The sequence below is a fragment of the Saimiri boliviensis genome, chromosome 4, assembly GCF_048565385.1.
Source record: "Saimiri boliviensis isolate mSaiBol1 chromosome 4, mSaiBol1.pri, whole genome shotgun sequence".
Lineage (NCBI taxonomy): Eukaryota > Metazoa > Chordata > Mammalia > Primates > Cebidae > Saimiri > Saimiri boliviensis.
This window is the reverse complement of record NC_133452.1, coordinates 98,040,989-98,067,784: the sequence shown is the minus strand read 5'-3', so window position 1 is coordinate 98,067,784 and position 26,796 is coordinate 98,040,989. Positions and strand designations below refer to the sequence as shown.

The following is a 26,796-nucleotide window of genomic DNA, read 5'->3' as shown; positions in this document are numbered from 1 at the left end:
CATGCCAGTCCCCTCCTGCCCTTCCCCAGAGGGTCAGGTGACCTCCCTCCCCAGAAGGAAGACCTCGAGCACCAGGGCTCTGGCGGACAGTGAATGCTCCACGCTGGGACGGGCCCTTGCTGACGCCTGTACATGGTGGGCACTGAGAGACAAGATTCCTGGGCCCTGCCTTACACACACTCCTCACCACCTCAGAGGAGGCTCTGGTGAGTGCTGCCTTGTGGGCAGGGATGGGCAGGGCTGGCCTTACTGAGCCTTTGCGGGGCCTGAGGGGAGAGGGGGGTCTCATGTCCACAAGGCCTGTCCATAGCCTGGGGTCTCATCTCCATTCCAGGCTGGCCGGGAGTCTGCCCCATGGAGGGTCCAGCGTCTTCGTGGGCATCTGTGTATCTGCGTGCGGCGGGGTGGGAAGGGTGTTGGGACGGCGTCTGTGTATCTGCGTGCGGCGGGGTGGGAAGGGTGTTGGGACGGCGTCTGTGTATCTGCGTGCGGCGGGGTGGGAAGGGTGTTGGGACGGCGTCTGTGTATCTGTGTGCGGCAGGGTGGGAAGGGTGTTGGGACGGCGTCTGTGTATCTGCGTGCGGCGGGGTGGGAAGGGTGTTGGGATGGCGTCTGTGCATCTCTGTGTGGCAGGGTGGGAAGGGTGTTGGGACGGCTGAACATGTAGGAATTCTGGCATGTGCTCCTCTTTCATCCTTCTCCCTTCTCCCAAGGAAATTCCACTCCTCCCCTTCCAAGGGTGCCTGGAGCCCTCTCACTTCAGGGCGGACTGGGACTGCAGAGGAAGCTAGGGGGAGGGACAGGTACAGGGGGCTGCATTAACCCTTAACAGAGGCAGGTGTCCAAGAAAGGCGGGCAGCATCCCCGGGGCCCAGGAACGGCATGTCCTAGCCCAGCAGCCCCAGATTTCCACGGGAGGGGCGGGAGGAGGGCACAGGGTTGGTGACATCAGCACCTACAGCAGCTGCCTGGGACCTGGGGCCTGGTGCAGCGTGGTGGTAGACCACAGGTGGGGGCCACGGGGGTCATGGCATGTCTCCACCAGGTGGTGGTCCCTGCTGGCCTGGGCAGCGGCAGAGTCTTGCCCCCTACCCTGGCTCTTCTAGGTCCCTTAGTGAACCAGAGACCTGAGCTTGCGTTGTGGTCCTCGGGGTCCTTGAGGGCCTTAAACCCCCCATGCCGGGCCCCTTCCCCAGAAATTCTGATCCCATGGGGAGGGACTTGGGCTTCTACATTCTTTAGAAGTTACCCATTTATTTTTTAACCTTTTATTGCGAAAAACTTCAAGCATACAGCAAAAACAGAGGGAATGATCTCATGAACACTTGTACATTCTGTGCCTGATTTCAGCAGTGGCCCGAGTTTTGTCGTATTTGTTTCATCAAATATGCTACAGCTGGAGTATTCTGACATCACAGCGTGCCTCTCTCCTGCCACAAAGTCCCCAGTAGGTCCTCACATAACCCAGTCCCACTGTCCACTAACAAATGAACAACTCCCCGTGAGCGTCTGCCTCCTGCCCGCCTTCTCCTCGCCCCAGCTGGCCTTCAATGTGTGTTGATCCTTTGTCAGAAGAGGATCCAGGCAAGAGGCATGGGTTAGCAGGTCTCTTAAATCTCTTTCAATCGGGAAGAGTTTCCGCCAACCTCCCGACCCCCACCATGGTAATTTTCCCCCACCACATTGCCTTGCTGAATCCAAGGGTGGGTTGTCCCGTAGGAGGGTAAGAACATGGCAGGGTCAGATAGCTCTCAGTAAGATAGGGAAGCTGAGGCCCAGAGAGGCAGGCACAGGCAGCCTGAGGCAGAACCAGGTCTCCTGTCCCCTCCTGGGCCACTTCTCTGCATCTCTGTCCCACAGGGTCCCCTGGGGCCCTCCCCATTCTCACCCTGCTGCTTCCAGGGGCCACAGGCCCGGCTGAGCCCACTCCCTGGCCAGCGGCATCTCCTGCTTTCTCCAGAGCACTGAATAAATCCTTCCCAGACAGAAATCCGGATGGCTGCTCTGTTGTTCACCAGCAGCCACAGGGAACAGCAAGAAACTTTATGAGCATCAGGTCCTTCAGGGAAGAAGCCTGCGCACTGGCTGGGGAGGCGAAGGGTGGGCGTGGGAGCAGGAGGGGCGTGCTGCACCTTGGGCTGCCTTTGCAGCGTGTTACCTCAGTACTAGTCACTGCAACTCATCCAGGGCTGAGAGGCCCAGCTGGCAGCTGAGAGGCCTCACCCACCCACCAGGGGTGCCACAGCCTAGGTGGGACGGACAAATGGCGTGGGTATTGCTGGAGACACCATCCTGCTCTGTCCAGATGGGCTCTCAAGTGCCCTAGCCCCTCCCTCAGCCCATTCCCACCTCCTGCCCCAAAGCCCCTGACCCTGATTAAGCATGGGGAGGGGAGGGGCGAGAGGAGATGTGATAGAACGTTGTGGGGAGAATCCAACCTTAGTGATGGCTTCCGAGCTTTTCAAAAATACCTGCCTGATGGAGGTAGAACTTCAGCTGCCATCGGAGCTCTCTGAGACAGGTCTGGGCAAAGCCAGGCAAACCTAGGGCTGGTCCAAGAATGTGTCCCCCGGTCGCTGGGTGAGGAGTTGGGTGCTGGCTTGAGTTTTCAGTTAATCCTTCTCAGGCATTTCTGGCCTCAGCGTGTGTGCTGCTGCCCTCTGCTGGGGAAAAACCTTGCCCGCATTCTCCCTCAGCCTCACACTCGCAAACACGCACAAGCATTGACAAGCACCCGCACAAACACAAACACACAGGCACATAATAGGCTCCTTCGCATTATTGTGTTTTGACCCGAAAGAACTGTTCCTTCTTGCAACCATAAAACTGCCATGCTAATCGCTGGCAGCACCTCGTGTCTGTGGCTCACAGGCCTCTTGCACAAGACAGGTGGTGGCTGATCATATTACTTAGAGGAAGGCGGCAGGTGTGGGGCGGGGTGTTGGAGGCTGAGAAATCTGTAGGCAGGTCTGGGTGTTTAGCAATATCCAAGATCCTGGGTGCAGCTTCAAGAGGGAAAGTCCAGAGGAGAAAAGCACAGCTGGGAGGGGCTGTCAGAACAGTTACTAACCATCATGGCTGAGGAGCTGCATGTCCAGGGGTCAGGATCTATTAGGGGAGCAAGAGGGAGAAACCCTCGCAGCCTCTGCCTCCCCCAGAGCAGCCCTTCCAGTGGCACTCGGCTTCGTGAGTCATCTTTCCCCCATGTTTCTCCCACCTTGACATCGAGATCAGAACATTGTTGGTGCTGCTAAGCACATTTGTCAGTGGCTGAAGGGCTTCTAAACTAATAATCACTGTATTAAAATCGTATTTGGTCCTCAAGCTGCAGAAACGTTGGGAGATTTTAAATGTTAAGAAAGGAGAAGAAGAAAACCCTCTCAAAGGATAAAATCAGCCACGAAATAAGTTTCTATAACTGAGGAACATGAAGTATTGCTCTGTGATTCTAGAAAGCAAGCCTTCCCCGGGAAATAGATGCTCTCCAAAGCCACATATTTCAGCCACGGCTGGGAAAGTGATGTGTGAAGTCCCCCAGTGCTAGTTATTGATCCCACTGAGCCAGGGAGCCACGCGGGCGAAGGGCGCGGCATCCTCCAGTTCTTGAGTCATTTTTAGAACGGATTTAAAAACTCCATTTTTCCCCCTGGAAATAAGCCTGTGCCTTCCAGCCTGGATGGCCTCAGATGATGCACAACCCCTAGCCACGTGAGAAACTCCAAATTTCTCCTGCCCATTACAACCTAAGCGGTTTTAAATGGTTTTCGGGTCCTCTCATCTCTAATAGATTAAAAAATGCTCCCTTGGGCAACCACAAAGACATTGAATGGTACTTGTACCAAACCTCTGGCTCTGAGAGGCCTGTGAAATGTACGTTAGAGCTTCAGAGGCGAGAGGGCAGGCTATAAACCACGCTGCTTTTGAATTGTGCCGCCTGCCACATTTTATATTACAGTTTTCTTTTGCTATGAGCTGTTTCTTAATTATCTTCTACCAGAGAGCCCTCTCCCCCACACCTAAGATTTACTGGAAGGTGATCCCAAAGCCTTCAGCATCTTGGTGCTCTCAGGGGACCACCTCCCTGCGCTGAGCTGGGGCCCAGGCCAGTATCTCCTCTGGCTGGCCAGGCTGGACTCCCTCTCCATCCCCCTCTACTGCCGGCTGCCTCTGCGGGTGGGCACCCTGGTGCCGCAGCATGGGCACGGCCAGCCCAGCACTCCCGAATCCTCCTTCCTCCTCCACACAACACCCCTCTAGCCACCGCCTCCCGCCCTGTCCTTGCCCTTCCCTATTGCTCCCTGTACACACGCTCCCCGAAGGAGACCCTCTCCAAAGCTCCCCAAGGCTGAGCCAACATCTCCCCTCCTCCTGGACCCCTTCCTGGATCCCTCAAACCACCCCCATCTCAGCCAGGAGCGATACCTCTCCTAACCTCTTCTCTAGGACCCATTTGCCAACATAGTGTTTTTCCTACCAGTCCCTATGCAATACTCATTATACTTTTAGGATCTGTTGATTGAGAAGATAGATGATGACAATAACGACTAGGAATTCAATAATGCCTTTAAATGAATTTGTATTTTAGTAATTACCAACACAATTTACATACATTTGAGAATGATCTCACCTCTGGGGAATTACCTTCCTACTCGGCAGATTGTGGTGGTGTGGATTTGGGTAAGGTCTTGGCCAGCCCCCGGGCGGGAGCCCTCACCCAGGGTCCTAAGAATCCACGCTGCCGAGCGCTCCGTGACACCACCCACCAGCGGCCTGCTTCCCCAGGGTGTGCGGCTCTTGCTGCCCAGCCAGGTGCAGCTTCTGAAAGGCTCCGTATCCTGACACAGGTTACTGAGGCATATAGCATAGAGAGGGCCCCAGACAACACCCTGGCCCCAAGAGCCTGACTTGGGTCTTGTTCCTGGGTCTCCGAGACTCCCAGGCAGAGCAGCTCAGCTCGCCATCCAAGAGGACTGCTCGTGGTCAGAATGGGCATTGACTTTAGAATGGCAGGCTCGCCACGGCCAAGTCCCAGCACTGGTGCCTGCTAGCTCAGGACCCCAGGAACACTCTTCATTCTGACCCTCTGTGTCTCCATCTGAACTCTCTCATCTGGAGAAACAGAGGTGTGAATATAAATCCACGGGTCCAGAGTTGACCCTTAGGAGCGGCTCTGATATGGGATCTGTTTGTGCAATGAACTAGTTGAGTACCTGACTCAAGTGAAGTTGTTGTTTTCTTGTTTTATTTTGTTCTGTTTTGGTGAGATGGAGTCTCGCTCTGTTGCCCAGGCTGGGGTGCAATGGCATGATCTTCGCTCACTGCAACCTCTGCTTCCCGGGTTCAAGCAATTCCCCTGCCTCAGCCTCCCGAGGATCTGGGATTACAGGCACGCGCTGCCACACCCGGCCAATTTTTAAAAACACTTTTAGTAGAGACAGGGTTTCACCACATTGGCCAGGCTAGTCTCAAATTCCTGGCTTCAAGTGATTCATCCACCTTGGCCTCCCAAAGTGCTCGGATTACAGGTGTGAGCCACCACGCCTGGCCAAATGATGTTGCTTTCAACTTCAGAGCTCCACACTGGGTGTCTGGCTGTTACTGAAGCAGGAAGAGGATGAACTATGTTCTGCTGCATAACAGCCACCCCTGAATCTCAGCGACTTCATAGAGTGAAGATTTATTTCTGTAATGCTGCATACCCAGTATGTACAGTCACTTAGGGACCCTGCTGACAGAGGCCACACCTCAGCATGTGCTTCCAAGATCCCCATGGCCAGGGAAAGAGAATAGGGATAAAGTCTCTTGAAGCTCCCACCCAGAAGTAACAGATGGCACCCATCCACGTTACGCTGGCAAAAGCAAATCACGTGGGCCACGCTTACCTTCAAAGCTGCAATCACCATGTTCCCACAGGGAAAAGCAGAATGTTGTGAACAGCCCTGACGATGGCCACAGTCAGCCAGTCTGTTTGCAGATATAAGAAGCCAGGGTCGGGCGCGGTGGCTCACGCCTGTAATCCTAGCACTTTGGGAGGCCAAGGCCGGTGGATCACGAGGTCAAGAGATCGAGACCATCCTGGTCAACATGGTAAAACCCTGTCTCTACTTAAAATACAAAACATTAGCTGGGCACAGTGGCGCGTGCCTGTAACCCCAGCTACTCAGGAGGCTGAGGCAGGAGAATTGCCTGAACCCAGGAGGCAGAGGTTGCGGTGAGCCGAGATCGCGCCATTGCACTCCAGCCTGGGTAACAAGAGTGAAACTCCATCTCAAAAAAAAAAAAAAGAACAGGTACCAACAGGTAGCCGGGCATGGTGGCTCCCACCCATAATCCCAATACTTTGGGAGGCCAAGGCAGGTGGATTGCCTGAGGTCAGGAATTTGAGGCCAGCCTGGCCAAGATAGTGAAACCCCATCTCTGCTAAAAATACAAAAAATTAGCCAGGTGTGGTAGTAGGCACCTGTAATCCCAGCTACTAGGGAGGGTGAGGCAGGAAAATCACTGGAACCCAGGAGGGGGAGGTTGCAGTAAGCCGAGATTGCCCCCTTTCACTCCAGCCTGGGCAACAAGAGCCAAACTCCATCTCAGGAAAAAAAAAGAAGCCAACAGGCTTTGATAAGATATAGTCCATGACTAATCTATTCCTATTTTGAACCCCTACAAGTCTGATTTGTGGTTTCGTCTGCCACCTTCCCAAAAATGGGAGTGTAAGCCCTAAAAGAGGTGCATCTCCTGTAATGTTAATGAACCCAGATTTAGTATGTGGAAAGCAGTTATAACATACAGACTCTCTGGAAATCAAAACGTGCCGACGAGTAGTGACAAGTTATGATGCCCTTATCCGCCTCAGCTTGATGGGTGGCATCTGTCATTGTGTCTGGCATCAGTGAGGTCTTAGGGTCTTAGAATCACTGGTACTGTCATCTGTCCCCACTCTGGAAGCCAAACACACTTGAGGCCCTGCTGTCGGTGACCCTCCTTTCAGACTACTACCATGAGCCACTCCCCGGCTCATGGGCTAGCACAGGCTGGCTGTCACTCAGGCCCCGCGGGGCTGCGGAGCAGGGTCTATACTGGCACAGACAGCCCAGGGCCTCATTTAACAACCAGCTCAGTGGCTGCGCCCCATGAGTCTCCTGGAGTGAGGCCCAGCGTTATTTCATTCAGGACATGATGCAATGACAGGGCAGGAGGACACAGGGACCTGGGGCCATCTGTCCACTTCCTGGTGGCAGCAGGGGGGGTGGGCAGCCTTTAAGTTGAGCTCTTCTGGCTAGGGGCATCTCACCCTCTTCCCTGCCTCATTCTTACTCACCCTATGCCTCCCCAGGGTGCCCTAGGGAAGGATGCCAGGCAAGGGGTCTGAGCTGTAGGGATGTGGGAGGAGGTGTGGGCTGGAGAGGACAAATGTCTCCCTTCAGAGCACTAAAGAGAGCCCAGGGTATTCGGCAGCGTGTCAGAGGGCAGTGGGTGCCTCACCTGACAGCCAGCACCCAAGCTGACTCAAGGGAGTCGGTTCTGAGAATAACCCAGGCAGTGACAGACCCCGTGTGGTGGGAATGCTTGAAAGAAGACTCCACAAAGGAGCGTCTGCACTTTGTCATGACGAGGCTGTGGCAGAGGGCGGCAAGCCAAGCCTCAGAGCACTTCACCGGTTCATCTCAGGTCTCAGCAAGCTCTGGGAGTGCCTGGAGTAGACCCTGGGCTTCTGACTCTTGCCCAAGGCTCTTAGGAAACAGAACAGAGCCCATACCAAAGGCAGAAGTGCCTGCATGCTGCAAAAGGAAGGTCTGGGCTGAGAAAGGTCCTGTCACTTGAATGATTTAATTGGGACTTGCCCATGAGGAATGGGAAAAACATGGGCCTTTCACACACAAAGGCACAAACAGATAAAGAACCCTAGTCTTCTTGGGAATCTGAGGTGCATCAGTGCCAAGGGGAAGCCACACACTGCCTTCCCGAGCAGTGGCAAAGCCACCCTGCCCAGCCCAGGCTCAAGCTCCAGGGGCTGAAGCCACTGCTCCTCCCTCTTCCCTCTGCCCCTTCCCACCAACCTGTGTCAGAATTGCAGACCACACAGCTCAGGAGCAGGAGGCCCCGCAGATGTCACCTGACCTACACCCTAGGCTGACCCTCAAGAGAAAAGGCCTCATTTTCCGAGCCGCCAGGTTCAGCTTTTATTCCACAGGCTGGCTACCTGATAGACAATCGCTACCATTTCGTCCAAGTCCGGGGGAGGGGAGTTTGCGGTGCTGTGCGGCAGGCTGTGCTGAAGGCCCAGGGGTCTTCCCTGCTCACCCGGTGCTCTCTGAGGGGTACAGCCAGGGCTCCTGAGAATGCCTGAGATCAGAGAGGGGACACTGCAGCACGAACCAGTTCCCTGCTGGGAATGACAGCGCCGCTCGGGTCTCACTGACACCTGCAGCCAGAAGGCCGTGGGGAAGGTTGATACCAAACCTGCTCTAGGCTGGCCTCCTGCCTGATCCCTCATGGTGGTCCCTGCAGAGGTGGGGAGAGGTGTGCTCCCCTTTCCAGCCCACCCACTCCTAGCACATGTACTGAATGTCCCCAAGTGGGATGGGGAGACCAGATGGGGTAGTCCAGGCCTGGGAGACAAGAAAACCTATCCCAGCACCGCCAGAAACTTACAGGTGACTCTGGCTACATCCCAGCCTCCTTGTGGCTCAATTTCCTAAAGTTTAAAGTAGATAAACCCTCAGCGCCCTGTGGCACGTGAGCACACTCTGGGGCGGCCATGCCTGGGTTCAAATCCCTGCTCTTCCCATCCTAGCAGGTGCAGACGGGGAAGCTACTTCACCTCACTGTGCCTCAGTTTTCTCATCTATAAAACGGGGCTGGTAACACTAATTGCGTCACAGGGTTATCAGGGGGTGTGAGGCTTAAATGGGTTACTCGATACAAAACACTAGAACGTGGCCACAGCAAGCACCATATGTGTTACCATTTATTGCATTATTTCCCTGTCACACCTTGCTACGGTGACGATCACGTCCTTAGAGCTCCTTCGGGAGGTGAGCCAGGGAAAGACGAGGGGCATGGACTTCCCAGGGCAGCAGCACGAGGCCCATGTGTGACTTGGCTGGGACGTGCCAGCAGAGCTGGGCTGACATCAGCCAAGGCCAGGCCTGGCTAGTGCAAGACCAGCCCTGGGGATACGAGTGTGCGGGGAGGGAGCCTCGCTCCTTCCAGGAGTGGCTATAAACGAATTTTACAGACTAGCTGTCCCTGTGGTCACCAGAAGTGCCTCTCTGCCTGGGGGCAGGTCAGCTGGCAAAGCCGGGCATGCCAGCGAGCCCAGTGAGAGGGGAGGCATCGGGCTGCCTTGCCTTGTCTGCTCCACTCCTTCCTGCCTTCTCCAAATCTGCAAGGAGGATTGGGTTTCCAGGCAACTGGCATATCCTGTCCCATAACCAAAGGGTTAGCAAACTGAAGTTATCAGCTTTTTTGTGGGCCAGTTTTCCTCTGCGTCCAGATACCTGTCACCAACTTTTCTCGGGTCCTAAAACAGCTTCCAGGTGGGGCTCACCTCTGTGCCGCATTGGAGCAGAGCTGGGGAAAGGCCTGGGCCAGAGTCTCGGGCCCAGCCCCCTCCCCGTCAGGTCTCCATTCTCCCTCCCCAGCAGCCCTGGTTCACCCCATCATTCCAGTGACGCAGCTGGCCACAGAAACCTCACCCCGCATCCTATGTACCAGCCAGAAGCCACACTCCTTCCCCCTCCTGCAGGGCCGTAGCCAGTGTGGAAGAGGCCCAGTGTTGGGGAGTGAACAGGCTGTCTTGAGGTTTTCAGGGTCCAAGTGAGAGCTGGAGGTCCGGGCGGCTGGCAGGAGTCTCTGAGCCAGAGGCCTGAACAAATCGATGGGTACCGCTGTGCATGAATCTAGCCGCTGTGCCCGTGGCCTGGACTGAAGGTCAATTAGAGGGCTAATCATGCCCAGCACTGCCCAGCCTGGTGGCATCCATGACCGGGAGTCCAGCAGAGGGAGAGAGTATTAATAACTCGGTGGTGACGGGCCCGCTGTGGGAATGTGCTCTCAGGACAGGACCAACAGGGCAGGAGAAGTGTCGCCTGCAGGGTCTCCTTGGCACTCTCCCGAGACAAAGTCAGGACGTCTTCAGGGGCTGGGTTTCCAGCCCAGAGCGCCAGCTTTTGCCTGAAACCCACAGGCCCACCCTCGGGGAGGGTAAGAGGAGGGGGAGGGGGTGGAGGGGCCGGGCCTGGAGAAGAGCAGCCCCGGCTTCACTTTCACCCTCCTGGCAGTCGCGACCCTGTGCCTGGCACCGTAGGCCTCGCTGTCCTCATTTGCGAAGAGGCCTGCTGTCCTCCAACCCCGAGCTGCGAGGAAAATGGGGCCAGCATGGCCATAACACTAGAAATACTGACAGATCACGTTTACGGAACACTTTGCTCTGGGTACTGGGCTTGCTTTCCCACAGGCCTCATCTCAAGTATGTTCCTAACTCCATGAGGTGGATATCATTATTATCCTGTTCTACAGAGGGAGAAGGATAAACTGAGACCCAGAAAGGTTCAGTAACTTGTCCAAGGTCACACAGCAATTATGTGGTGGAGCTATGAGGTAAAGCAAGGGTGCACAGCCATGCTTTCCAAAAAAAATAAAGCACTCCTGGCCAGGGGTGATGGCTCATGCATGTAATCCCAGCACTTCGGGAGGCCAAGGCGGGTGGATCACCTGAGGTCAGGAGTTCGGGACCAGCTGGCCAACACAGCGAAATCCCGTCTCTACTAAAATATACAAAAAGGAGCCAGATGTGGTAGTGGGTAGGTGGCTGTAATCCCAGCTGCTTGGGAGGCTGAGGCAGGAGAATTGCTTGAAACCTGGGAGGCAGAGGTTGCAGTGAGCTGAGATCGCACCACTGCACTCTAGCCTGGGTGACACAATGAGAAAGAAAAGAAAGAAAAGGAAGGAGGGAGGGAGGGACGGAGAGAGAAAGAGAGAAAGAAGGAAAGAGAAGAAGGAAATTAGGAAAAGAAAGGAAAAAGGAAAGCAAGCACTCCTATATCTGCAATCCCTGCAAGAGCCAAGACAGCACTATTGCACTCTAGCCTGGACAACAGAGACTCTGTCTCAAAATAAGTGAATGAAGGAAGGAATGAAGGAATGAATAAGGCACTCCTGTTCCCGTAATCCCCTGCAAGGCAGTGAGAGCCGCAGCAGCAGGGGCTCAGCTTGCTTCTTGCTGGGCCTGGGATCAGCGTCCCCAGAGGAGGGCAGGCAACAGGACAGGGGTAGTTAAGACACAGTCTCTGCACCCCGGAAGCTTACGGTGTGTTGTTTGAATTTTTAAATGTGTTAATATTTAAATTTAAAAAAGTATAAAACATTATTTAAAGTCTCTGGCTGGGTACAGTGGCTCACGCCAGTAATCCCAGCACTTGGGAGGCCAACGTGGGTGGACCACCAGCTTAGGCGACATGATGAGACCCTGTTTCTACAAAATATAAAATTAGTCAGGCATGGTGGCACACACCTTTAGTCCCAGATACTTGGAGGCTGAGGTGGGCGGATCACTTGAGCCCAGGAGGTCAAGGCTGCAGTGAGCCAAGATTATGCCACTGCACTCCAGCCTGGGTGACAGAGCAGGATCTCATCTTGACTAAATAAATAAATAAAGTCTCCTTCTCATCCCTGCTCCATAGAGGCAACCGCTGTAACTGGTTTCTTGTGACGGATTATTCTAGAAGTAATGGATGGTTATTCACAGAACTATTTAAGGTAACAGTGAGGAACCTGTTCTGGGTTCGAAGCCATGTGGACCCTTCCAAGTGTGCCCTGCCCCAGCCACCACCTCCCTCATATAACTTCCACCTTCCTCCCCTGCTTTCCAGAGGTCCCCGCTGAGAACCCACAGACAGGACAGCTGTGCGATGACAGCGATAAAGGCCAAGAAGGAAAAAGTTGAGGACCGCTGACGGCCCCGTGTGCTGTCAGGAGCTGCCCCCTCTACTTCACACCTTCCTCTAGCAGACTGTGCGGCGACCCCCGCCCCGCCACCGTGCGCCACCATGGTTGTGCAAAACAGCGCAGACGCCGGGGACGTGAGAGTGGGCGTGCAGCTGGAGCCCTTCCTGCACCAGGTCGGGGGGCACTTGAGCGTGATGAAGTATGACGAGCACACGGTGTGCAAGCCCCTCGTCTCCAGGGAGCAGAGCTTCTATGAGTCCCTGCCGCTGGCCATGAAGCAGTTCACCCCACAGTACAAAGGTGAGTCTCTGGGCAGCCAGGCCACGTCCGGGTACCGCCACACAGGGGCCGGCTCATCCAGTGCACCCACCCAGGCTTCCTGCGCTGTGGGTGTGTGTGAGGGTTGCCGTGGAGACGTGCCCCTCTCCTAGCAGGGCTGGCCTTCGCTGTCCTAGTTTCTCTGAACTCTTTAAGCCTCCAGGTCTGGAGTGTAATGCTACTGGGCTTCCTTACAAATTAGCTCAAGCCGGCAGGCTTCGAGTGATGGAGAGAATGAAACAGCACCCTGCCCACACAGTCCTCAAGGTCGCATTCATCTGATGCTGGCTGTAAACACAGGGCAGACGGGGGCCTCCTAAACCTCCCTCTGAAAGCCCAGGAGGATGGCGGGACCCTCAGGCCTGGGACAGGGCTTAGAGATGCTGGATGTGGCTGGTTTGGGAAGCCAGAACTCCCATCCTTGCCCAGGAAGGGGCAAAGCCAGGGGAACAGGCTGCTGCTTGGATGTAGCTGGGAAACTTCTGCACGGGGCGGCACGTGTCCTGCATCTGAGCACAAGGTGGGTTCTGGGGAGAGAAAGCGGGTGAGGAGGGTGCTGCCTGCTGGCCTCCAGGCAGGGGCCAGGCTCCCCAGGCCAGGCTGATTTGTCCACGCCCAGCTTTCTGAAAGTGAGGCTCACAGGGCTCAGCCATGCTCTGCCAGGTGTCCGACCCCAGCGGTGGAGTGAGTGCTCAGAGAAATCACCTCCTTGGAGGACTGTGGACCCCATGATGGCAAGCTGCTACCCTTATTGTCAAAGTGTTGGTGGTGAAGGTAATAATAATATCCAAATAAGTTGGTCAAAAACACATTGGCATTTCGATAATCACGATAACTGGGAAGGATGGGGCCCGGTGGTTCTCAAGTGCAATCTGGCCTGGGAATATGGTGTGTATGTGCGCACAGGCACACGGGTTCCCACGCCCCATGCCAGACCTGTCAATCAGAATGCCTGGAGTCTCGGGGTGAGGGCCAGGAATTCTTATTTAGTATGGTCCAGACCTAACGTTGGTGGGGGGAACCAGGGCCTGGGGCCTTGAGCATTGCTTCCAAGCACTGTTTCACACATGCCTGGAGTCCAGGCTGGCCTGCCAGGACCTCCTGAGAGTCTAAGACAAGACCGATCAGCGTCACACACTGAGAGACAGGGGAAGACGGTCCGCTGGGCCGCCTGTGCGGGCCTCCCTCTCCCTGGGGTCTTCCGGGCCCGCAGGCTGGTATCACCTGGCTGGTTATGGGTCACTTCCCATCTTGTCAGAGCACCCACTGGAATTAATGTCTGTCCCTTCATAGCTGAACTTAGCCCAGCAGATGGGTAGCAGGACCGTGTGTGGGGCAGCCACCTGCCAGCAGCATTTCACACCTGCTCCACACAGCTCTGGAGCTGAGATGGATGCTGGGCAGCTGCAGGCCAAGTGGGAGAGGCAGAGAGGCTGGCCTGGCCTTCAGGAGGCCATCCTCATCCCCTTCTCTGCACGTAGCCTGCACACGGCCACGTGCCGGTGGGGGTAGGAGGGCCCCACTCTCAGCACCCTGGAGCGCTGGCCTCTGTCCAGGCCTCTGCTCCCCGCTGCTTCCCCCCTCAGCTCAGCCCCATCCCAGGGTCAGCCCCCTTGGGGCTCTGCTAACTCCATACATTAATCTGAGCCAAGGCATCAGAGCTGAACGTATCCACAGCTACAGAGGCCGCCTTGGCCTCTGCCTTCGGGCTTCTCACAGATGATGTTTCTATATAAGCCAGGAGGGACCTGGGTCAGGGCATCCATGACACCCCTGAGACACCACCTAGCCAGCCGCCTACTCTGCCTGCAGGTGGGGCAGACAGGGCCCTTGGGCCCAAGCTTGGATGAAGCGGAAACGCGGCTTCACTCACTGACCAGAACACGACTCACACAGGGCCACGGTCCAGGCACTGACTGAGGAAATACACACATCTCAGGACATTCTAGGACAAGGCCCAGGCCCAGGACTCAGGTGCTCAGATGCCAGGGGCAGAGGCAGGAGGACGGGTGGCTGAGTCGGCTCATCGATGGGAAGAGTCCCTGCAAGGGCCCTCGCGGGGGGCGTAGGCTGCTGCTGAGAAAAGCAGCATCTGCTCAAACCCGCATCTGCTGCGCCTGACACAAGCGTAAGTGGCTTCCGCGCGCTGATTCCCGCGGTCCTCACGGCACGCTGAGGCAGGGGCCTTTATCACCCACTGTCGTAGATGAGGAGGCTGAGGCACAGAGAGGTTACCTGGCGGGTCTGAGGCCATACGGCCACTGAGAGGCAGAGCCAGGACTCCAGGCTCGGAGCCAGCTCCCGACTGTGGGCTCTTGGCCACGCGGACCACTCCACTCAGCTACACTGTTACTAAAGCGGTAGACTCAGGTGTCAGTGCTCAGGAGCCATCTAGCCCAAGGAGGCGGGGCTCATTCAGCCAGGACCTCAGGTCAGGGGGACTTGAATCCCCACATGGCTGCCACAGGGGCCTCCCTTTTCTCCCCTAAAGCAACAGCCCCCAGTGAGAGGGGCCATTTCTGAAATGGCCACCACATGCTACGGAGCGTGTATTCTCCCTTCTGGCCGCTCTGCACCACAATGGCATCAGGGAGGACAATGGGCACGGACATCACTCCAGAGGGCAGCCTCTTGGGTCAGGGCTTGCCCAGGACCTTTGCTGGGCTCCGCAGGCGTGATGGTGCCTCGGGGCTGTGTCCCCCTCCTGCCAGGCTGCCCACCGGCGCTGAGGAACGGGGACGCGCTCGCAGGTCCAGTTGGTTAATGGTTGACCCGACTCACATTACAGACGGCAGCAAGTAAATGCTCTCATAAACTTAAAAATAAATACATGATAGAATATTCATGGAGGCTCAGGAAGCTGCTCGGCCAAACCAAAATTGCTGAGATGCTCTGGGCATGCCACTCGTGGCAGTAAGCTCTCTTGTCTGTCCAGCTGGCATGGTCTCGGGTCGAGGTGGGCAGGGAGGGCTGTGGACAGGCAGGAAGACTCTGGCTGGCTCCCACGCTCTCCTGGTCCCAAACTCTCCTGTCCAGAGAGCTCTGGGAGCCCACGGGCCTCCAAGGCCTCATCCCCACAGACACGCAGGGCAAGCTGGAAACCAGGCTGGAGCTCACATGGCTCCAGCAGAGGAGCCTGGACTCCACTGGCACGCTGCTCCGTCAAGGGCAGGCAGCTAGAGCCTGTTTGCAAGGGGACTATCTGCTTGGGGTCCTGGACTTCAGAGGAAAGGCCTGAGCTGAGCCACAGAGGAGAGTGAGAGAGACAGAGGGAGAGAAAGACAGACAAGAGCTGGAGACAGACAGCCCATCAGAGGCACGCAGAACGAGAGAGGCAGAGACGCAAAGCCTGGCTGTGTAACTCTGACAATATGAGAAATGGAAATGACTTTTGGATTTTATTGGTTTTGGGTTATTTGCACCTCTGCTCTCCTCCATTTACCCAGGCACTCAGAACTGATGAGATCAGACAAGTGCTGGAGGCTGGAGGAACGGGTAAAGGTCACGCTTCCTGTCCCTCCAGGGAGGCCTCCTGGGCCTGGGGCTCCCAAGACTGTGGTTCCTGGCAGGCCTGTCACCATGGCCTCACATGTGGCAAGGAAGATGGTGGAGGGCAGCCTGAACTTTCCAAGACCTAAAAGGGCCCTGCCCGTGACCGGCACACCTTCCCGGGCTCCCCAGCACCTGTGCGAGGCTGGTGGCTCTCTCCCCTTGTCGCACCTGGAGGGATGGGCTCGAGAGAGGCGTTGGCTTCTGAAACAAGCACTCCAGCCCTCCTTTCCCAAGACACAGGCCTGGAAATATAAACGCCATGTCCTTGCAGCCTGGGCTCCCAGCCCTTGGTGCTGACGACCCTCACTGAGGGAAGGAATCACAGCCTCTCTGTTCTCTCCTCTGGAACAGAATCACCAGAATAAACATGACTGGGGACACAGCAGGAATGTTCCTAATGCAAACTTGGGGTAAACACAGCGTGACGACACCAGACCCTCCAGAACAGCCTGCCCTTCCTCTACCCCCACGTCTGGCGTGGCCCTCCCAGAGCTCCACCCCACACCAACCGTGTGACCTTGGGCAGGTTTCCCCATCCCTCTGAGCCTCTGCGGCCACCGTCAACACCCTTACAGGCATACTGCGACTTTGCGGTAGCAAGGGAAAACTAGCAAGGGGCCACCCAGCAGGTGGAAGACAGGGTGGCTATGATGCTCTGTGACTCCTTCCCCAACCTGCCGTCAGCCCCTGTCTCGTGAGCAGGACAGCGACGGTGGCCTTGGCCTAGGGGTGAATGCTGGTGGCAGGTGAACGGTAAAATGCCAGGGTTGGAGACAGCCTTACCATTATCATCATGAAGACTTCACAGGACGTGGGATGGCATGAGGAAGGGCAGCATTTTTTAGGGGATGGAGAGGACTGAATGTCACTCTCAGGCTGCAAAATGAGGGCACTGGGAATCTGAGATGACAGGACTGGCCCAGGGAGACTGCTCAGCTAGGCAAAGGCAGCTCTGGAGAGTGACTTGCTGAATTATAGAGCAGCCCTGAAAGTGAGTGCCCACGCTGACCAGCCCAGGAGGGCCCAGCAGGCACGCAGGCAGGGAGATCAGCTGCCTTCACGGCTGGCTCAGCAGAAACTGCCACTTACTCTGAGAAGGTGACCATGTGGCTGGGGGAAGAGATAAATACCTTGGAGGACATACAAACTTGCAACCCACCCTCTCTTGGTCAGGGCCCAGCAGAAAACAAAAAGTACATTCAAAGGTTAGATGAAGAGAATCGTAAAAAGGAACTGTCTGGCGGGGCGCGGTGGCTCACGCCTGTAATCCCAGCACTTCGGGAGGCCAAGGCAGGTGGATCACGAGGTCAGGAGTTTGAGACCAGCCCGTCCAAGACGGTGAAATCCCATCTCTACTAAAAATACAAAAATTAGCTGGACGTGGTGGTGGGCACCTGTAATCCCTGTAATCCCTCGGCTACTCAGGAGGCTGAGGCAGGAGAATTGCTTGAACTGGGAGGGGCAGGTTGCAGTGAGCCAGGATTGCACCACTGCACTCCAGCCTGGGGGCAACAGACCAAGACTCTGTTTCAAAAACAAAAAGAAGGAACTGTTTGCAGAAGTATATGGAGGATTCAGGGGAATAACCAGGGATTGCGGGGGACCCAGGGACCAGCAACACTGGAAAGCTGTCACTACCCCAGGCCAGGAGGGCCACAGAGGAACACAGCAGGGTATGAACATGGTGACGTGGGGAGGGAACCAGTGGAATCAATGCCCAACCTTTCTCCTCCTACCCTCACATCTCCTGCCAGTGCCCTGCACTGGGCAAACCCACTGGGAAACCGGAGGGCAAGGGAGCCACTGGTACACTCCATCAGGTCACCCCTTCGGCACAAAGCAGGATGGAGCGGGTGCAGAGTGGACGGGTGAGGGCAGGCGCAGAGAGGATGAGCACATCCGCTGCAGGAGAGAGGACATCTGTTCTCACCTCCGGTTCTCCCAAAACCACAAGGGTGGCCATCTCCTGTGCTACTACCAGGACTGTGGCGAGGCCCGGCACCACTGGAGGCCAAGCTCCATGGAAGACGGCCAGGGCTCTGCCACCAGCAGAGGGAGGAAGCTAAAGGGTGGCCAGAGAGCTGCTAATGTGACCGACACAGCTAATTACGCAAGTCCAGCCAATGCCCAGGAGGACGCCCCTTAGCATGTAGGTTAAGGGCGTTTCAGATACTCTTCACTTTCACGACAGTGGTTTTTGTGCCTTCATGACCAACACCGATGGTAGGAGGTACCACAGTTGGGGAAATCTCACAAGGCTTGTTTCATCAAAGATCCATGTTCCACCAATAATCTTCATGTGCAGATGCGTCTAACCAGAGGAAATGGCTGGCCATCAGCTCAAGGGCAGACAGACAGGGGAGGGTGAGTGAAGGGGCGACGGGGAGCCCTGAGCCCTGAAAGGCCATGAGACGAAGGCTTCCTGGAAGAAGCGGGTCAGATAAAGATCTATGGGAGGGAGAGGAAGGGTGATCAGGAGGCAGAGGGCACCAGGAGAGATGGGATAGGCCCAACTTCCCTCACTGGCACCCTGAGGCGAGAGGCCCCTTCACAGAGGACTGGCTCCGATGCCCCCAGGTCGGGCAGAGCTGGGTTGGCTGTGGCGTGGCTGGGAGGTGCGACTGTGCACAGAGGAACTGGAATGCGAGGGCAAAATGTGCGGAGCTGACTTTGTTTAAAGCGTGAAGGGGCAGGGAAGTGAGATAAAGCAGAGGCTGTGCCAGGATCGGCCCAAGGCCATTTTCTACAAGCTCCGGGGCTCGTTCTGGGACAGAATCGGTTCAGGCAAAACCAGGCCAGTCCTATAGCTCTTCCTTGAGAGAGGACCTGGGGAAGGGGGAGGTGGACGAGGGCCATTAAGCTACATTCCCACCCTGGCATAGCTGCCACATGTCCGAGAGGAGGCCTCCCCATGTGGCTCCTCCCCTCCTCCCCCCATCGTGTGTTTGCAGGCACCGTCACCGTGCACCTCTGGAAAGACAGCACAGGCCATCTCAGCTTGGTTGCCAACCCACTGAAGGAGAACCGGGAGCCCTTCAAGGTCTCCACAGAGTCGGCGGCGGTGGCCATCTGGCAGACCCTCCAGCAGACCACCGGCAGCAGTGGCAGCGCCTGCGCTCTTGCCCAGTGGCCACATGCCCAGCTGGCATGCACATCCAAGGAGAGGTGAGGCCACTGGGCAGGATGACAGAAACCCTGTCCCTCGGCGGGGACCGGCACTGCTCCCACCTCTGCCCAAGGCCAAACACTCCCCATTAGGGTTGGCGCTGAGAAAATGAGAAATTCAGATGAATGCTCTGTCTAGAATAACCAATGTGACCAAAGAAAGGAATGGATTTTCTTTATGCCACTTCTAGAAGGGAGGATTACAATGCATTCTATCTCAGAAGTCGATGCACAGGCAGAGTTCTCTACTGAGTAGGTACTCGGTACATATTTGTTTAATTAAATACCTGTTTCACCGAGACCATGAAGTGTCTCTGGGGAGGAAATGTGCAGAACAGAAACCCTAGAATGGTGTATGCAGAGGAAAAGTGCAGCTAATTGCTCTCGGAAATCATCTCTTTCCCTAGCAGTTGGAAGGGGCCGGGAGGGAGGTCAGCTCAGCACTCAGAGGGTCCCTGGAGATGCAGGAGGCTCAGGCGCCTGAGGCCCCTACCAAAACCTCTGACGATGTCAGCTGACCTTTCTCAGGTGAAAAGGCTCCCTGGGGCTTTTTACAACATTTATGGAAAACAAAAGGGAGCTAATACAATGAAAATACCTCCCTTCCCAAGGAGTGCAGCAGATCTCATTAAGCCTCTTGGCTTGGAGTCAGGAAGCGGGTGCATTATCTCCATTTCACAGATGGCGATGCCAAAATGCGAGAGGGCAGGAGGAGAGGGTCAGCCGAAGTCCCGAGCTCCCCGCAGCCCACACCCCACTCCCGTGGCCTTCTGAGGTCACAGGGAGGTGAGAGCCTGCCTGCTTCCTGGAGTGCTGGCGTCCAACCCCAGGCTCGTGATTCCGGATAGGGCCGCTGCCCCCTTACTGTGTTGCCTCAATACTAAGACCATCGTGCTCGCTTCGGCAGCACATAGACTAAAATTGGAACGATACAGAGAAGATTAGCATGGCCCCTGCGCAAGGATGACACGCAAATTTGTGAAGCGTTCCATATTTTTTATTAAAAAAATTTAAAAAATCGTAAGACCATTAATAATCCAGATCACCTGCAAGTGAGTTCCAATCACCTCAGCCCTCTGGAGGGGGAAACGTTTCTCATAAGTGATCCCAGGGTTTGGAGAAGCCCCTTGAGGGCTGCAGTGTGGTGCAGTCTGGACCCTAGTTGGGTAGGGAGGGTGCCCCAGGCTGGTGATGGCCGCCCTGGAGAGCAGCTGGGACCACCCTGTCAGAGCCCATCTCAGATAACCCAGTCAGCCACAGGCAGCAGTACCCTTCCTCAGACCTCTGCCCTGACTGTCCTGTGCTCCCCTCCCCTGCAGCCCGGCCAAGGCTCTCCTGAGGTCCGAGCCCCAGCTCAACACTCCAGACTTCTCGCTGGTGGAAGACACTAACAGGAACCAGGTGGAGAAGAAGAGCTTCAACCCATGGGGCCTGCACTGCCACCAAGCCCACCTGACTCGCCTGTGCTCCGAGTACCCGGAGAACAAACGGCATCGTATCCTTGCCATCTCCATCACACGCGGTCCCAAGGGCAGAGGGACAGAGAGACACGGCGGGGCAAGGGAGGGTACAGGAAACACACACAAACACGGGGCCAAGGGAGGGTGGGCAGGGAGAGACAGATGAGAGGGACAGCTGGTAGGCACAAGCCCGCAAACCCCGGTCCTAGAAGAAACCAGGTACCTCCAAAAGAACAGCTAGACAGGCCGGGCGCAGTGGTTCACGCCTGTAATCCCAGCACTTTGGGAGGCTGAGGTGAGTGGATCACAAGGTCAAGTGATGGAGACCATCCTGGCCAACATGGCGAAACCCTGTCTCTACTAAAAATACAAAAATTAGCTGGGCGTGGTGGCGCGCGCCTGTAGTCCCAGCTACTCGGGAGGCTGAGGCAGGATAATCACTTGAACTTGGGAGGCAGAGGTTGCAATGAGCCAAGATTGCGCCACTGTACTCTAGCCTGGGCCACAGAGAAAGATTCCATGACAAAAAAAAAAAAAAAAAAAAAAAAAAAAAAAGAACAGCTAGACAGTACAGGGAAGGCAGACTGGGAATTATGCTGAGTACAGTGCCCTGGGTTAGTTGGGGGGCGGGGGCCAGCTGTGTCTTTGCCACTTGGCAGTACAGATGGGCTGCGATGGGAGTGTCTGTGGTCAGACAGGAATGATGAATGCCATGTTAGATGGGGGCAGCAGGGGGCTCAGAGAGTTGGATGGGTCCCCAGCCCCAACCTCCCTTCCATCCCTCCAAATTCTCCCTGCAGGCATCTTCTCATGGGGCCCACGAAGTGAGAGGGAAGTGTGGCTCCTCCCTCAGGGCGGTGCCCATGGGATGGACCGTGGGAGGAGGTAAGTCCCCTTCACCACAGAGTTTTCAGGGAGAAAATTTAGGTTTGAAAGGCCCCTCTGTCACCACTGCTGGGCTCCTTCCTGCAAATGGGTGGCTGGTTTCATAGTATTTACCAAGACACATCTGCAATCATAATCCCTAAGAAGCTTTTGCAGGATAATTGCTCCACTGAAATTAATATTCCTGCAACTCATCTCCAAAGCTAACATCAACCCACTTCTCCCAAAAGGTATTGGTCCATTCAGCAGGACTGGAGGTTTTAGCCTTATGATTTTCTGCCGTAAAATGTAAATTGGGCATGGCCTGCCAGGGATTTCACGCTCGCATTTAGATTTGAACCTCAGAGCAAAATGGAAAAGGAAAAAAAGCTCACATACTCATCAACTCCCCCTAAATAAATGGACTTATTAAAGCAGCCTGCAAAGCTAATACTGTGAATTCTTAATAGCAAGGATGAGCTTGTCTGTAAGGAAGGCAATGGGAGTGAAGAATGGTGCCCGGAATTGGGATTTTCCAGGCAGCCTCAGAAGCACACGAATGGCCTCTGGCAGGGCAGCCACTCTGAAGTCCTCAGAGCCTTCCTTAACTTAGTGTGACTAGGGTTCTTGTTGCTGGAAAATGTAGTGTCAGAGTATACGCACCCCTGCGTCCTGGATCTGAAGATGGGGACCCGGCAGCACGGCGATGACGCGTCCGAGGAGAAGAAGGCCCGCCACATGCAGAAGTGTGCGCAGAGCACGTCAGCCTGCCTCGGTGTGCGCATCTGCGGCATGCAGGTAGGTCGGTCGCAGGGCCCACCACGGGGTGGGGCGGGTGGGACATCCCGGCACGTCCACGGTGGCGCAAGGATGTCTCCCATCCAGATGCCACTGCGTCCTGCAGAGCCTTTCACTTTGTGGGAGCTACAGAGGAAGCCAGGAGCCAGTTTTCCAATGAGGAAATGCATAACCTGGTCTGTGACACACTGGATCAGTGTGTCAGAACAGTGATGTCAAAAACGATCACGTCTGAACGTGTTCTTACAAACTTTGGCAGCTGAAACTTTCCACAGTGGCCATGCGGCTCCCGCTCCTGTTGTGAGCAGACTTTTGACAGCAGAGTGTGAGCCTGGGCTGCGGGAAGAACTAAGAGAAAGGGCTTCTTGGTGCACCCCGTGGCTTCCTGAGTCCTCCTTCTCTTGAATGATCAAGCTGACTTCTGTCCTTCTTAGATGCTGTTCGGCAGTCGGCTCTTCGAATTTCTATTAGCCACTTCCCCTTCTTAATCCACCTTTTTCTCCAACTTGTTGCTACCAGTTCTGGCTAATAAAGTGGGACGGTCAGCCCGGGTGTGGTGGTTTACACCTATAATCCCAGCACTTTGGGAGGCCAAAGTGGGTGTATCACCTGAGGTCAGGAGTTCAAGACCAGCCTGACCAACATGGAGAAACCCTGTCTCTACTAAAAATACAAAATTAGCTGGGAATGGGGGGTGGCGCTCACCTGTAAACCCAGCTGCTCGAGAGGCTGAGGCAGGAGAACCACTTGAACCTGGGAGGCGGAGGTGGCAGTGAGCTGAGAGAGCACCATTGCACTCCAGCCTGGGCCACTAGAGTGAAACTCCATCTCAAAAAATAAATACATAAAGTGGGAAGGTCATAACCTGCTAACCCTGGCAAAGGAATGGTTATTTTCTATAACTCAGGCCCCACGCCTCCTTTTTGGGACTCTCATGTGGCTTATGGCAGGGCTGCGGGAGAACAGGAGGAGATAAACTTCCTCTCCTTGTTCACTCTTATAGTCTGTCTACTCCAAGCAAAACCAGACACCGATTTGACGGTAAACGTTATAGCTTTCCTTAATTGAAACTGCCACCCCTTGAAGCTGGAAGTTGAGTCTATAAATTTGTTGCACAGATGTCCTTTGGAAAGCCGGGAATGCAGTCCTCAAGAGAATGGAGTGTGATGATTTGTGGTGTAAATGGCATCTCTCTCTGGACCTCAAATCTTCTGAAATTGATCTGATTTATTTAGAAAGTGATGCCTGTCATGTATTTATGACGGCTAATTTGGCAGCCAATCTGCAGCCCTCCAAAGGCAACACCAAGTCTATCATATCGTTTTTTTCAACCCTGGTTTTCTATAAACATATCGTGTAATCTGCAGGCAGGAAAGACCTGAGAAACTGTCTTGGCCAGGCACAGGCAACCCTTCTTGGTGTGCCAGGCAGAGGGGTGCCAAGCCCCTCTCTGGCCATGCCCACTGCTGGCCTCCGTTCAGCCTCGGCTGCTGCCTGTGCCATCTGAATGAAACGGGGGTGGCTGCCACTGTCCCCCGTCAGCATCTCTCTTCCATCTGCTCCCTTCTGTTGGCCAAGACACAACAGGGGAGAGGAGGGGAGACGCTGCCAAGGAGAGGAGCCACCAGCCCCACAGAGCTGCCATGAACCTCCCTCCTCCTCTAGACTCCCCTCCACGCTACCGGCTGCCTGGAAACTCTGTCCACACCTGACCTAGCCTGTTTTTTTTTTATCTTCAAACAATTCACCCCACTCCACCTCAAGAGGCATGACTGTTTCCTTGGAATCTGCAGAGAAAGGACTTTGTAAACTTTGTTGGGGAAATTTTAATCTAGTTGGCTTTCCAAGGCCATTGGCTGTGATTTCAGATTCCCACTAAAGCTTCCTAGCTTGGGTTTGCTAATATTTGAATTGAAGAGGGCCAGAAGCCAGGGCTTAAATCATGTTTTGGAGGTTGACATTGGAAATTCACAAGAAAGGAGATCCAAACGTTTTTCTCGTGGGTGGAGAGTCACCTCTGTAGGGTGAAGGATCTTTAGACCTTGGATTACTATTAAAGACTTGCACGGAAAGCATTTTAAAATGGAAGAGCTACCCTGGCACTTGACGGAAGATCATCTTCTGCTCATTTCAGTCACTCTTGCCTACATCTCCTAAAAATCTGTTCACATATTATCCTAGCTTGTGATGCTGCAACCGTACCAGATGCAATTTTTTAAAGTTTTCTTCATATTTTCTTTCATCTCTTTAATGTAAGGTTTATCAAACCAGTAAGAAGCACTTTCTCTGCAAAGACAAGTACTATGGAAGAAAACTCTCAGTGGAGGGGTTCAGACAAGCCCTCTGTCAGTTCCTGCATAATGGAACCCACCTCCGGAGGGAGCTCCTGGAGCCCATCCTGCGCCAGCTCCAGGCCCTCCTCTCGGTCATTAGGAGCCAGAGTTCATACCGCTTCTACTCCAGCTCTCTCCTCATCATCTATGATGGACAGGAAGCGCCAGAAAGAGCCCCAGGCAGCCCGCACCCTCGGGAGGCTCCCCAGGCGGCCCACGGCAGCTCTCCCGATGGCCTCACCAAGGTTGACGTCCGCATGATTGACTTTGCTCACACAACGTACAAGGGCTCCTGGAACGACCACACCACCTACGATGGACCAGACCCGGGCTATATTTTTGGCCTGGAAAACCTCATCAGGATCCTGCAGGATATCCAAGAGGGAGAATGAAACTTTCCAGGCTTACCTGGATTTTTCTGGGCTGTAGATCTCCAAAAGGGACCTCTTGGTTGCTAGGGTAGTCCAGACACCCCTTCCATGTTTTCATCATAGTCCTATCTACCTTCAAAGCCCTCTCTATATATGGCAGACTATATTAACAGCTGCTGAACAAATCAGCTCTGGAGGTGATTGCACATCCCCCAGGCACCGTGCTCCAATGCTGCTCACTGGAGAAGGGACAGCCAGGATAAAGTGGCACCTGCTGGAGCACACTGGAGCAGCCCGAGTTAGAGGCCAGCATTGCTGTGACATTCTGGAGTATTTGCATCTAAAAATGTTTACTTGTTCTCATGCTACAGTCGGCGCAGGCTGTGAGGCAGAAAATGTGACTTGAAGACGCCTTGAAGAGTGAGTTCAGGAGTTCATGGTTTTTCTCCTTGTATGGGCTGCCCATTCCAAGGGCAGGCAGAGCTCATGAAAGCCTCTTAGCTTCGTAAGCAGTGTTTTAGGTGAGACAGGATGAAGCAGAACAGACCTGCCCATCTCACCTGCTCTGCACCCAGCTTCTAAGTGGACAAGGCCAAGCCCAGGCACAAACTCTGGCAAAGCGAGGCCCACGATTCTCCGTTTCTGCCCGTGGAGAGGAGGGTCCCTTTACAGACTTTTTTTTTTTCCCCAAAAAATCTCCTAAAATGAGGAATCTCTGAACAGACTTTGGAGTTCCCGTTGGAAGTGATGACTCCGTCACATTCTGACCATGAGACGCGGCTTGCGGTGGGGTAGAATGCACATAAGGAGGGACCACTGATGTCCGGCTCTACTCTCTGCTTTCTATTTATTTATTTTGGGGGTGAGCTGGGGAGTCAGAAGGACCTGGAGGACTGAGGAAACCAGGGGCAACGTTTACAAGACTGGTGGACAAGTGTAAATATGGAATAAGAACAAACAGTTCTAATTAATTCCTTCTTCTGCAGTATGGAAACCTATTACAATGCCCTTGAGTCAAGCACTGAGATACGTTATCCAATTAGGGAAATAAATTTGTTAATAAAATTGCCGAGGTCACCAGTGATTACTGGCGCGCCTTATTACCCTTTCCGTTTGTTTATTCTGATCACACTGCATGCTAGTTCCAATTTATGAGCGACTAGAGTATACCACAAGAACAGTTCACTGATTTCCTACAATCCTTCAGGGAACTCGGGTGGAAATGGTGGCTAAGAAAATATTTGTATGTATCTGCAAGGTGGGCACCAGACCTGAGAAGTAAGTGGTCCTTTTATGTGAATCTCATACGATGCAAAATTAGGTAATTTTTTGATTCTCATGGATAATTACTATCCACACTGCAAAATCCACACTAATAAAAAGAAAGAGTGGACTGGATAATTAAAAAAAAAACTTTTGTTTAATTTTAGAACATACTCTATGGGTTTCTAAGCTGGTTAACTTCCCAAATTATGTTTGGCCAAGGCAATGATGTGATTCATTTGCATGCTGTGTGGCCAGGGTAGGAGAGAGTTGAGTCAGAGCACGTTGGGTGACAAAAGGGAGTCAGCCTAAAACTAAATATTTGCTAATGACAAAGCAGAGCACTAAATACTGCCTTTTCCAGGCCACGTCTTTGCTTGAGAATCTGAAACCACATCAACCAGGTCCAAAGCCCCCTGGCTTAGCTCTCATTCCTTCACCTGTTCTTAGCTCTGGGTGCGGGGGAGGGGGGTCTTGCCTAAGGATGGCACAGAGATGATCAGCTGGAATCCAAGTCTTTTGGGGCTGCCCACCCAGGTCATTAGCTGTGTCACAACTATTCTCTGTGGCCGGGGTCCCAATTCCTGCCCAGGTGATGCCCCCTCTTGGCTATTCCTTTACCCCATGGCACCCCTCATGTATGAGGCCTTCTTCTTCCTCTCCCAATCATTTGAGGCCCAGCCCATGTTCCCATCTCCTCCTAAAGATGTCCCTTAAAAAAGTGTA

At 54.5% G+C, this 26,796-nt stretch overlaps 1 protein-coding gene and 1 non-coding gene across 2 annotated transcripts; both read left to right on the top strand.

Moving 5' to 3' along the window:
- On the top strand, positions 1–26,796 carry IP6K3 (inositol hexakisphosphate kinase 3). The gene is made up of 6 exons (XM_003923156.3): positions 1–206; positions 11,871–12,246; positions 18,768–18,981; positions 20,301–20,476; positions 21,928–22,103; positions 24,361–26,796. Exons 2-6 carry the CDS (start codon positions 12,048–12,050, stop codon positions 24,826–24,828), a joined length of 1,233 nt encoding a protein of 410 aa, XP_003923205.1. The 5' UTR covers positions 1–206; positions 11,871–12,047; the 3' UTR covers positions 24,829–26,796.
- LOC120363376 (U6 spliceosomal RNA) lies at positions 19,873–19,979 on the top strand. The gene has a single exon (XR_005578933.1). It is a non-coding gene; the product is annotated as a U6 spliceosomal RNA (small nuclear RNA).

What these genes read in the sequence shown, in the direction of transcription:
- IP6K3 (XM_003923156.3), top strand. Translation starts at nt 12,048, where the DNA reads ATGGTTGTGCAAAACAGCGCAGACGCCGGGGACGTGAGAGTGGGCGTG. An exon ending in GTTCACCCCACAGTACAAAG is followed by an intron (nt 12,247 to 18,767) that starts GTGAGTCTCTGG and finishes GTGTGTTTGCAG; the next exon opens with GCACCGTCACCGTGCACCTC. An exon ending in TGCGCATCTGCGGCATGCAG is followed by an intron (nt 22,104 to 24,360) that starts GTAGGTCGGTCG and finishes CTTTAATGTAAG; the next exon opens with GTTTATCAAACCAGTAAGAA.